Genomic DNA, 11,864 nt, shown 5'->3' with positions numbered 1-11,864 from the left:
TCGCTAAATGTGTAGCAATACTTTTCAGCAAAATGTTGTCTTCCCAGGATTTTGCATACAAATGACGCACCTTACTAAAGAACCTTTTGAGGTCGCAAAGTCTTAAATTCCTCCTATTTTTTTAAGGTCTTTAAAGCCAGTTAATATCCACCGGAAACGGACTCTTAATACATCAAGTTTTGAAAACCTCACCTGGAAGTGAAACTCCATCTGGGTCGCAGAGACAGAAAATTCACATGTTGCAGTGCTGCTACATGTGTGCCATAACAAACCTTTTTTCCGAAACGTCTGTTATTTTCCTTTATTAACAGTAGACGAAATTATTTAGCTTGGACATAGCTGCACGCCCTTACTGATCATACAGTTTGCGAGCCACGCTGCCCAGGACATTAAAACATGGGCTTCGAAGTTGAGATAGTCGCTGGAAGTTATGAGCAGATTTCATTTGGCTATCGTGTCTGCCGAAATGGAGAGGTACAATGTATCCAGTGTGTTTGTTGTTTATGTTTATTTAATTATTTGTATTAAAGAACAGCCACTTTCAACGATAGCAAACATTCTGCTCAATACAGACATGCACTGGTTTGACCTATCTGGCTCAAGTCAATAGAGCTATTAACTAGCTTAACGCTATCGGAATGTTGACAGTTGTTGACAAAGTTGATGTGTGTTTTTGTTAAAATGTGTATGTTTTTTGAGCAGTTTTGTCGTTTTGTTGTAGGACTGGACAGCAACGGCCGACTTCACTCATCACGCACACACAGCCTGCTTATCAGCTGTGGCATCCACCAACAGGTATATCGCCACAGGCAGTAAAGACGAGACCATTCAGCTATATGACATGAAGAAGAAGATTGACCAGGGGGCCTTACTGCACCATGACGGTAAGATTCACAATACGTAATACATCAGTTCGAGGAGGCAGGCACTAAGTGAGCCTCTAGTTCTACCTGTGTGCAGTGCTGTAGTGGTAAAATTAGAGGTGGGTAAACTATGAATTTGGAGATCAGACAGTCCTCGACCAGATGAAACACGGCGCGAAGCAACGCAACACAAAGCGTCGCAACTCTGTTAGGCTGACCTGGCTATATTCCATTATGTTGTCAGTTAAAGTCATATTAAATCAATGACAGTGAATAGATGTGTTTGTAGGTGATAAAATGTCAAGAAAACAGTTAAGAAAAGAAGGTGTAGGCCTCATAAAAATGAAGGGGGTGGTGGGGGAGACAAAAGAAAGAACCTCTATAGGACCTAAATAAAAAATGAAGGCCTCTGGAAACAGGCCCAGGGTGTTACAGCTGAAAAGTATAATATAAAAAGAAACCATGCTGCAATTAAACACTTCCCCTGTTCTTTAACCATTGAAGAAACCTGTCTTGTATGGGCGTGTTCTGGGGTTCATGCCTCTCCTGTGCGTCACCAGCCAGGACTTCATATACTGTGTTGGATTGAACACTCATGTAGGCTCTTCTTCAACACTTATATTTGACCATGACTGCGAAAATGGAAGATTCTATAGCTAAGCTAAAACATTTCACTTAGCTATGTCTAACTGGCTTGCAAAGAATCTGTCTACAATTTTCAATGAATTAGCGTGCTATGCGTGAGGATAATTACTCATGCATCTTCAATTGCTTTAAGAATTTATGTTTTATTAGGCGTATTTAGATTGAACCAGGAAGGCTGCCTTGTAACCTGCATCATTGTATTTGAAAGCACGTTATTAAAAGCGTGTGACCTTGTCTTAATGCGATGTTGTGCGAACCAAAGCAACGTAAAAACTATTTTAATTGATCTTTAAAAGTCTTACTTTGATCTTGAGGCCTTTTGTGGGCATCTGTGTGAATGAAGCACTCAATGGTCTCTTCAAAAATCGCCTGATATCCATGGCTAATGAATCCATTTCGAACAGGCTTATCCTCAACGTGTATGTGTTATCATACTTCCTGGATCTTTATTGGTGTTGCCGCAGCCCGCAAGGCACTGATTGGAGGGTCACAGACCACAATACAGTGCAGATATAAATTATTCAGAATACAGCGTTCATATGTTCAACAATATGAAATTTAGTCTAAGGTGATTTAAAATGAAACCAAATTTATTTCGGAGAATAACAACGGCAGAATACTAGGCGCAGAGAACTTTGAGATGCGTAAACGCCACTTTTGAGATGCGTAAACGCTATTTCTAAAATTCCAGAGGTGCATAAACGACGTTTACGTGCGTTTACCCTCCACTACAGCCCAGCCTGTGTGTGCAGCGACGCAAGACTTACTGGATAGAGGTCACGCTGAAGCTTACAGTGCAAACCCATGACAGCGACGCAACCAAGTTCAATCGCTTTGAGTGGGCGTGGTGTAGCGTGTGGAAATAACATAAACAACCAACCGATGCCACAGTCCTACAATTTTCAAACCGTCAAAGACGACACCAAACAATCTCATTGGCCGCTCCTCATTTGCATACAAACTCAAAAATCGCTCCTCATTTGCATAAGTTTCAACATGTTCGAATTTTCATCGGTCGCATCGCCCAAATCGCTGGTCTACGTCACAATGGATTGGCTCCTGATGAAATGCATTGGGTTTAGAAATCGCGTCGTTCATAACGGTGTCATGGGTTTGCACCGTTACAGTGCTGCTAGAAAACTCTGATTGAATATTTGATTTGACCAGGTACGATCTCATGCCTGGAGTTCTATGGCACATCCCACTTACTCAGCGGGGGAGAGGACGGACTGATGTGCGTGTGGAGGACAAAGAAGTGGGAGTGTCTGAAAACCATCAGAGCGCACAAGTAGGTGGCGTTGAGCCTAGACCTCAATATATGTCTATGGCGTTGAGCCTGGATCTATGCATTATTGCCCTCTGCATTCATTCATTCATTCAACTGACCTCTCAATAATGTGTTTAGGGGCCAACTATCATCACTCTCTGTCCACCCATCTGGAAAACTGGCTCTGTCAGTCGGTACAGACAGAACACTCAGGTACGTTTGATTTGAAATTAACTTCTAATCTGCTTTGATCTGCTGTCAATTGTATGCTCTGTGTGAAAATGTACATGTATCAAATGTCATGTAATGTTTGGCTTTGCAATGGGAATGCTATGGTCATACTGTTTTATAAGTAAATCTAACATGCTTGAAATTGTAGAACATGGAATCTAACCGATGGAAGATCAGCATTTATCAAAACCCTCAAACAAAGTAAGGGAGATATCATGAGCTTGCTCACAATACATCCTTTTAATGATTCTGATTGATTGTTCCTTAGTTTCATCAATAAATGTAATTATATTCACTCACAGAAATTAAAATTGCCTGCAGTGTTGTGATGTAGCGTCCAATGTCATTTCCTAGATGCTGATCTAGTTAAGTGGTCACTGGAGGGAGATACATATGTGGTGGTGACCAACAATACCATAGATGTTTACAACCTGGAGACCGCCACAGTGACTGCGACCATCACCAACCCAAAAAGAATATCATCTGTCAAATTTCTACAGGTACACAACAAACTTTAGTTTTTGCAGTTGACCTGGATAATGTTTTTAATTTCATTTTTAATTTAATTTTGATTAGTATCTGCCTTTGTTCATAGAGCAGTCTCATCACGTTAGTTACGTACTTACTTGATCACTTCTGTTGTTGTAAACCCTACCTAACTCCCATTATGTTAACCTAACTTTGCATTAAATCTAGCAATTAACTACTCTGGGTGGATCCTATGACAGCGGCACAATATGTAGCCTTATAGGATTCTCCCGACAGCATCATATACTTTTCTATACACTCACTCATCTAATTTTATTGTTTATTTCATGTATCTAATTTATTGTATGTTATTCCATCCTTACAATTGTGCTAACATTGTTTGCTGTCAAATAAACAGTTCTGAGTTCTGAGTTCTCTTTTTGTAGCAAGATCATGTATCATGGAAGTAGTTGTGTTCTGTTTTGATGTTGTGCTTTTTCCCTAATACGTTTGTTGGCTGGATTTGTTTGTTTCCTAGAATACCTGTCTGGCTGTAGCTGGCGATGATGAGTCGGTTCGGCTCTTTGACCTCACCACAGAGAAGTGTATGTGTGAGTTCAAAGCCCACGAAAACAGGTAGGAAAAGTCTTAACAAGTCTTTGTAAAAATCTGAGAAACAGCATATTGTTACTTTAAAAGCAACACTGTGCAACAACCTGCCACTTTTTAGGGGATTCTTTTGTAGTTCTTGGTATCATGTACAAATACATTTTGATGGTATTTGATCATGATATAACCTGTCATTCCTGGTAGCCATCAAGGATATGCACTATGTAGTTCTGTGTTCAGGGCTTGAACACCCTGCAAAAATGGAAGAGAAGCTTTCACAGGAAAACAATGCCAACTGTATTGCCAAAAGACACCTGTCTTTGCAAGCTTTTATCAGTGCCAAATAGGCTTTTGGTGGTGTACGCAAGAGTTTTGCATCCTTTTTAAATTGACCAAAACTCCTTACTGCTGCTTTAAATAGTTGAAGGAAACGTTTAAATCATATGGAAATTACTTTTTTATTTTGCAGAATAAAAGCTGTGGATAGCTTCATGGTGGATGACTTCTGTGTTGTTGTGACGGCGTCAAATGATGGATTAATCAAATTGTGGAAACTGCATATTGACGAGGTAATATGTTTGTGTGAGTTTTTTGTTGTTGTTGTTATTTAGTTTTTTTGGTCTGAATTAGTTTGACTCTGAACCTCAACACAGTGTAGCTGCCAAGTCCTTATCCTCTCTCCTCTCCCTAACCTGTTGCACATTTACACTAACCCGTTGCACACTAACACTAACCCGTTTCACACTAACACTAACCCGTTGCACACTTACACTAACCCGTTGCACACTAACACTAACCCGTTGCACACTAACACTAACCCGTTGCACACTAACACTAACCCATTGCACACTTACACTAACCCGTTGCACACTTACACTAACCCGTTGCACACTTACACTAACCCGTTGCACACTAACACGTTGCACACTAACACTAACCCGTTGCACACTTACACTAACCCGTTGCACACTAACCCGTTGCACACTAACCCGTTGCACACTAACCCGTTGCACACTAACACTAACCCGTTGCACTCTTACACTAACCCGTTGCACTCTTACACTAACCCGTTGCACACTAACACTAACCCGTTGCACGCTAACCTAACCCGTTGCACACTTACACTAACCTGTTGCACACTAACCCGTTGCACACTTACACTAACCCGTTACACACTAACCTGTTGCACACTAACCCGTTGCACACTTACACTAACCTGTTGCACACTAACCCATTGCACACTAACCCGTTGCACACTTACACTAACCTGTTGCACACTAACCCGTTGCACACTTACACTAACCTGTTGCACACTAACCCGTTGCACACTAACCCTAACCCGTTGCACACTAACACTAACCTGTTGCACACTAACCCGTTACACACGAACCTGTTGCACACTAACCCGTTGCACACTAACCCGTTGCACACTAACCCTAACCCGTTGCACACTAACACTAACCTGTTGCACACTAACCCGTTACACACGAACCTGTTGCACACTTACACTAACCCGTTGCACACTAACACTTATACGTTGCGGTTGCACACTAACACTTACCCGTTGCACACTAACACTTATACGTTGCACACTAACACTTATACGTTGCACACTAACACGTACCTGTTGCACACCAACCCTAACCCGTTGCACACTTACCCTAACCCGTTGCACACTTACCCTAACCCGTCACACACTAACACTAACCCTAACCCGTTGCACACTTACCCTAACCCGTTGCACACTAACACGATGCACACTAACACGATGCACACGAACCTGTTGCACACTAACCCGTTGCACACTAACACTTATACGTTGCACACTAACACTTATACGTTGCACACTAACACTTACCCGTTGCACACTTACCCTAACCCGTTGCACACTTACCCTAACCCGTCACACACTAACCCTAACCCGTTGCACACTTACCCTAACCCGTTGCACACTAACACGATGCACACTAACACGATGCACACTAACCCTAACACGTTGCACACTTACCCTAACCCGTTGCACACTAACACGATGCACACTAACCCTAACACGTTGCACACTTACCCTAACCCGTTGCACACTAACACTTATACGTTGCACACTAACACTTATACGTTGCACACTAACACTTACCCGTTGCACACTTACCCTTACCCGTTGCACACTTACCCTAACCCGTCACACACTAACCCTAACCCGTCGCACACTTACCCTAACCCGTTGCACACTAACACGATGCACACTAACACGATGCACACTAACCCTAACACGTTGCACACTTACCCTAACCCGTTGCACACTAACACGATGCACACTAACCCTAACACGTTGCACACTTACCCTAACCCGTTGCACACTAACACGATGCACACTAACCCTAACACGTTGCACACTAACCCTAACCCGTTGCACACTAAGGCCGAATCTCGATTCTTCTCCTTGCCCCTTTTGCTTAATCTTGTCTTAGTCTTAACCCTAGCACTTGCAAGTGTAAGGGCCAAGGGCTGAGATCTTTCCCCTATGAAATGAGACGCCACTAGGTTTCGGGTACGTCATGCGTGACTGTATGAGCTATGAAACTAGCGATTTAAAAAAAAGTCTAATGAAGAACATGGTTGCAAATATATATGTATACAACTGTGTAGAGCACGAAACAAGACTGTCGTCATTTTTAAATTAATTATAAGCCAAAAATACTTACATGTAGTGTATGTAGCATGATAGCTGGCAAGCTACCATATAAGCCAATGGAGTGGTGGTATACGCGCTAATTGTATCCTAATACTACCGTTTGAAAGCTTCAGTTAAGACCGACAATTCTATGCATCGCTCGTGTAGTACATTTCAGATCAAACCGAGTCATTATAAACATATAAAAAGTTGTGTAGATAGCTTTATTCATGTAAAATGTTCCTCGCTTCAAGCAGCCATTTTTTTTTGAAAATTCCCGAACTGGTTTCGCTGTGTGCTCTGGGATAGCCCTTGGAGGAGCAAGGTAGCTCTCCGATCAGCTTAAAAACGAGGGCCATACACCACTTAAGCTTACCCCTTAATCTTGATCAAGTTGGGTATCGAGACACCACTAGCTCTCACATGAATGCGCAATTTCAAGGGTAAGGGGTAAGATAAGGGGTAAGGGGAAGTATTGAGATTGGGCCTAACACTTATCCGTTGCACACTAACCCTAACCCGTCGCACACTAACCCTAACCCGTGGCACACTGCCTGCTGATAGTCGTGTCCCTGTGCTCTTCTAGGACCCCAAGCCTCCCACACTTCTGCTGGAGGTGAACACCACCGCAAGGCTCACCTGTCTGACCGTGTTCAAGCCAACTGCAGAGGACAAACCCACGGAGGAACAGCCAACCTCTTCCACAGGTACTGTAGCCACTGCAGATAAAAGGCACAGGTACTGTAGTCCATGCAGATGTAAGGCACACAGGTACTGTAGCCACTGCAGATAAAAGGCACAGGTACTGTAGTCCATGCAGATGTAAGGCACACAGGTACTGTAGGCACTGCAGCTGGAAGGCACAGGCACTGTAGTCACTGCAGATGGAAGGCACAGGTACTGTAGGCACTGCAGATGGAAGGCACAGGTGCTGTAGTCACTGCAGATGTGAGGCACAGGTATCTGATATACTGGAAGGACTAATCTAGCAAGCCTATGTTTTAATCTGAAGTCCCTCTGCCTTGCTTGCTTTGAGCAATGCCATTCTTGGAGTAGAGCTGCGTTGGCAGCAGTTGCACAGGCCAGATTCAAAATCAAAGAGAAAGTCCATTGCTGATTGGGATATGATATGTGATTATGATTGTGTTAAAATGTGTTCTAGTCTTGGTGTACTGAACTTGGGGAAAAACCTAAAAGGCATTTTTTCTTGCAGCCACAGAAGATCTGCCGTTACCCTCCAAGAATAAGAGAGTCAGGATTGCTGCAGAGGAGGTTATTCTTGAAGGAGTCACTAAGCCCAAAAAAACAAAGAGGGGTGGAAAGAAGCATAAGAGCCAATAAACTCCTGATTTACACAAGGCCATGAAGGAGAGTGTCCTCTGTTGTCAAGTATCCAAGTGTGTTCTCTCCTGCTCCAAGATATTCTAACAGATCACTGTACAGTTGGAGGCAACATTATGGTATATTCTTCAAGAAACAAAGAAAGCATCAGTCTTTTTAAAAATGTTTTTGTTACAATGAGCAATATTTAAGTTCACGTGTCATGTTCGGAGAAGGAATGAGTTCTACTAGTAATGCTCAATCTCGCAACAGTTCCCTATATAGTCCAATAAAAAACAGCTTTTGAAAGTCTACCTGAATGATTTGAAACCTGGTGTTGAAGGTCCAGTCCACAACTGTGCTGAAAGGTTGCTGATATTTGAGGTCATTAACCGATCAAATTACACCGTCCCATCCGTGTTTCTGAAGCAGCATTCTGGCTCAGTCTGAGCCTCTTTGTGTCCCCCGTTTACAGAAGCAGGACTATATGAACACCAGAGTTTATGACCAATTGAGCCATGAGCAATGGTGTTCTGCCACTTTTCTGTACTGTACCTAAGAGATTTGAGATGTATTGGAGATGGAGTATTGGTTAATGTTATCTATAAACTTTGCAGTATAAAGTTGTTCTGACCAGTAGACCTATTTCAGGTTATCCTTTGTAAAAACCACTAGGGTGCGCTATAGAGGGAGAATAATCACAAATCACCGACCTAATGCTAAATTTTGATCAAGTGACAGCCATGGCACATTCAAACAGCACAACATTTTTGTAATGTATTTGGTTAATTTTTTTTCAAATATGTTTTTTTGATGACTGGACAAAAGCATCCATTAAATATACCATAAACATTTTCATCCTTTGAGTCTCAACAGTCTGGCTTTCTTAATGTTTCTGGCATAGTATTATCGCTACACATTTCTTAATGTTTATGGCATAGTTGTATCGCTATTAGCAGGGATATGCGCGCTCTACTTCAAAAAAGTATAAAAGCGTTTTCGGGTGCGAGTAAAAGAATGTTAACTATTAGTAGAATAAAAACCGCACTCTCAAGCTTTTCTCCTTAATAAAAAGACCGGTTTATTTTGCACAGACGCGTTTAGGCCTTAAGCCATCGTCAGTGTGTCACTTAAGGCCGAAACGCGTCTGTGCAAAATAAACCGGTCTTTTTATTAAGGAGAAAAGCTTGAGAGTGCAGTTTTTAATCTACTAATAGTTTTATCGCGACATATTCTTTTGCAATAGGATGATGATGCATATAAATAATATTGAAAATAATAATATTTAAGAATGAATTTAATATTTCATATAACAGGAAAGAACGGATGTGTTCATGAGAAATTTGCCAATCTTTACAAGCCAGCTTGTATTAGATCGCAGGATTATACCACATAACCTGGCCCAACACCCTGTCTAAAACGATAGACCCAGCCATTAAATTATTTGCCATTTCTATTCGATTATTTTTCCATTGAAAATGAATGGGGACAGTTGCATGTCTCTGCTGAGGATCTGCATGTTCGTTGTTGTTATGCAGGAGTCTCTTTACATCAGCTTCAGGTACATTTAAGAATACATTGCCCACTGGCACAGTAAGGCTGCCTAGACACTTCTAAAAATTAAACAACATTTCAGAACCTGCAACAGGACATTTTAGCTTTTGTGAATGTGTCTTTTAACACCCATGAAAACTAGCCTGTTCGAACATTTTCTTCTCCTGGTGGTGTTCTGCTTTTTAATTCATCTCTACTTTAATGCCAACTGCTTTTCATTCCTGACCGCCAAAAAAGCTTCTAAAAGCATCCGTATCTAAGGCTACAAACAGATTGAGATTAAGGGGTCTGGAATCAGACACAGACACACAGAGACAGACACACACACACACACACACACACACACACACCATGTACAAAAGGTCTTGAATGATTTAATTCCCCAGTTTGTGGGACATTCTTGGAGAAATAATGAAATAATTGAGTCATCTGCACCTGTTTGAGCCGCTATAGTTTGTTCGTATAATTTTGGATGCACAGGGAGCAGCTCTCAATCTTGCCTTGATAATGGCCAAGTTTATATATATATATAATATTCCTTGTTACAGATTCCTCTGTTCACATTACACACTTAACACATACATATCACATTTTATTGGCAATATTTTCGGTTTGTTTTGCACCTTATTTGATGGACATGGTGGTGTGGGACCGATTTCTCTCCGAAATGCACCTGAAAACTTGGCTGTGTCTCCCTGTTTCTTTTCCTTCAGCTAGTCTTATCTTACAGTTGATTCAAATGAGTTTGCCTTGCTCTACAGAATACACACATTACTGGTCTTGACTGATTCACTGGTTTGAAAATGAATTTTGGCAACTCGAGAGTGGGAAGACAACTGTAAGAGTCTAATGGCAAGACAATAACCGATCGCCCAGTGTGTAAAACAGACTTCATCAGTGCTTCAGCTACAGATCGCCCAGTGTGTAAAACAGACTTCATCAGTGCTTCAGCTGCATCGGCCTAAAGGATCCATTCAAGCCTCCACAGGCCTCTGATGGTTTCTCGCCTAAGCTACTGGACTTCATCCATAAATCCATTGTCCCGACATGACTACTGCCTAAATCAATGTAATGGACATGATGGGCTTTGGTTTTAGCAGTCCTTTGGTGGCAATACTGGAAATGTCCTTGGACCAGTTTGGATTATTTAGTGAATGATTATTCCTGGAAATACTCTCACATTTGATGTGTATTGGAAAGGGTTCACTTTCATTATAACATCTGTAAAAGGTTTACAGACGGTCATCAAATGATTTAAAACTCCCTTGGCACATTTAAGGGGATCTAACCATCTACAAATCTTTAACACAGAATCAGTCACAGCATTATTAAACACAACAGATACCTCAACAAATCCACATCTAGTGCTAAAACACAAAAATGGGAGGAGATATTTGAAACTTTGCCAGATGTTTTAGGAGCGATGAGAACTGTTTGGATGTGTGAGCTATACTCTAAACTGTAAACTGAATACAGCAAGCCTTTCTTACATGGGCTGTTTCTGTAGCTCAAATTACACCCTTCGGATCATGGCTTCTACATCTGCGGTTAGCACATACTGTGCCATGGGTGGCCATAGGTTAAAATGTCTGCCAGATGAATAAATGTCAACAAATGTAAAGTGAACACACAGTAAAACACCCATACACGAGACAACTTTGGTCCAGAAGTGCTTTGTTTTATTTTCATAATCTAAAATGCAAAGGACAGAACAGGATTTGAGAATAAATCCAATGTTGAGTGCACAAAAATGTTTCACCAAATGAAATATTTACAATCATGAAAGTCATTTCAACTCTCCTACGTCAGTTAGGCATCAAATAACATTACATTATTGTACATATATGAAACAGTAACAGAGTAAAATATCAATAAATCTGAATTTTGTCCAACAAACAGTCAGTCTCATTCTTCTGATTATGTCACGAAACACCATATTTTGCATGTTTTGATTGATTGACTGGGGAAAAAATCTACAGTATTTTGCTGAATTTATTTAGACTGTAGAAATTGAAAATCTGTTAAACATTAACAGTTAACACAGAATACATAATAAAGATATACATCATCATTTCCTGTTTACTTGAGGCCATTTATATACATGGCAAGAGGTAAACTTTTTTTTTGATTGTACAACCCAGTTATGATCAAATTGAATACTTTCGTGCCATAGTGTTCTGAATTGAACATTTTATCTTAGATTTAGCTTAAAAAACATCATAGAGCAATAATACAA

General features: G+C 41.0%; 1 protein-coding gene across 2 annotated transcripts; it reads left to right on the top strand.

Moving 5' to 3' along the window:
• Positions 1-224: 224 nt before the first annotated feature.
• On the top strand, positions 225-8,917 carry pak1ip1 (PAK1 interacting protein 1). Of its 2 annotated transcripts, none has more exons than XM_080836596.1 (10): positions 225-474; positions 722-884; positions 2,676-2,796; positions 2,914-2,988; positions 3,155-3,207; positions 3,361-3,506; positions 4,013-4,110; positions 4,553-4,652; positions 7,341-7,461; positions 7,974-8,917. In XM_080836596.1, exons 1-10 carry the CDS (start codon positions 397-399, stop codon positions 8,093-8,095), a joined length of 1,077 nt encoding a protein of 358 aa, XP_080692722.1. In that variant the 5' UTR covers positions 225-396; the 3' UTR covers positions 8,096-8,917. The 2 variants fall into 2 exon arrangements, with proteins under 2 accessions (XP_080692722.1, XP_080692721.1); XM_080836595.1 differs by having other exon boundaries at positions 7,968-8,917.
• Positions 8,918-11,864: the final 2,947 nt, after the last annotated feature.

The sequence above is a fragment of the Sprattus sprattus genome (genome assembly GCF_963457725.1).
Source record: "Sprattus sprattus genome assembly, chromosome: 4".
Taxonomy (NCBI): Eukaryota; Metazoa; Chordata; class Actinopteri; order Clupeiformes; family Clupeidae; genus Sprattus; species Sprattus sprattus.
Note: the sequence above shows the minus strand (reverse complement) of the source record. Positions and strands in the feature narration are given on the sequence as shown.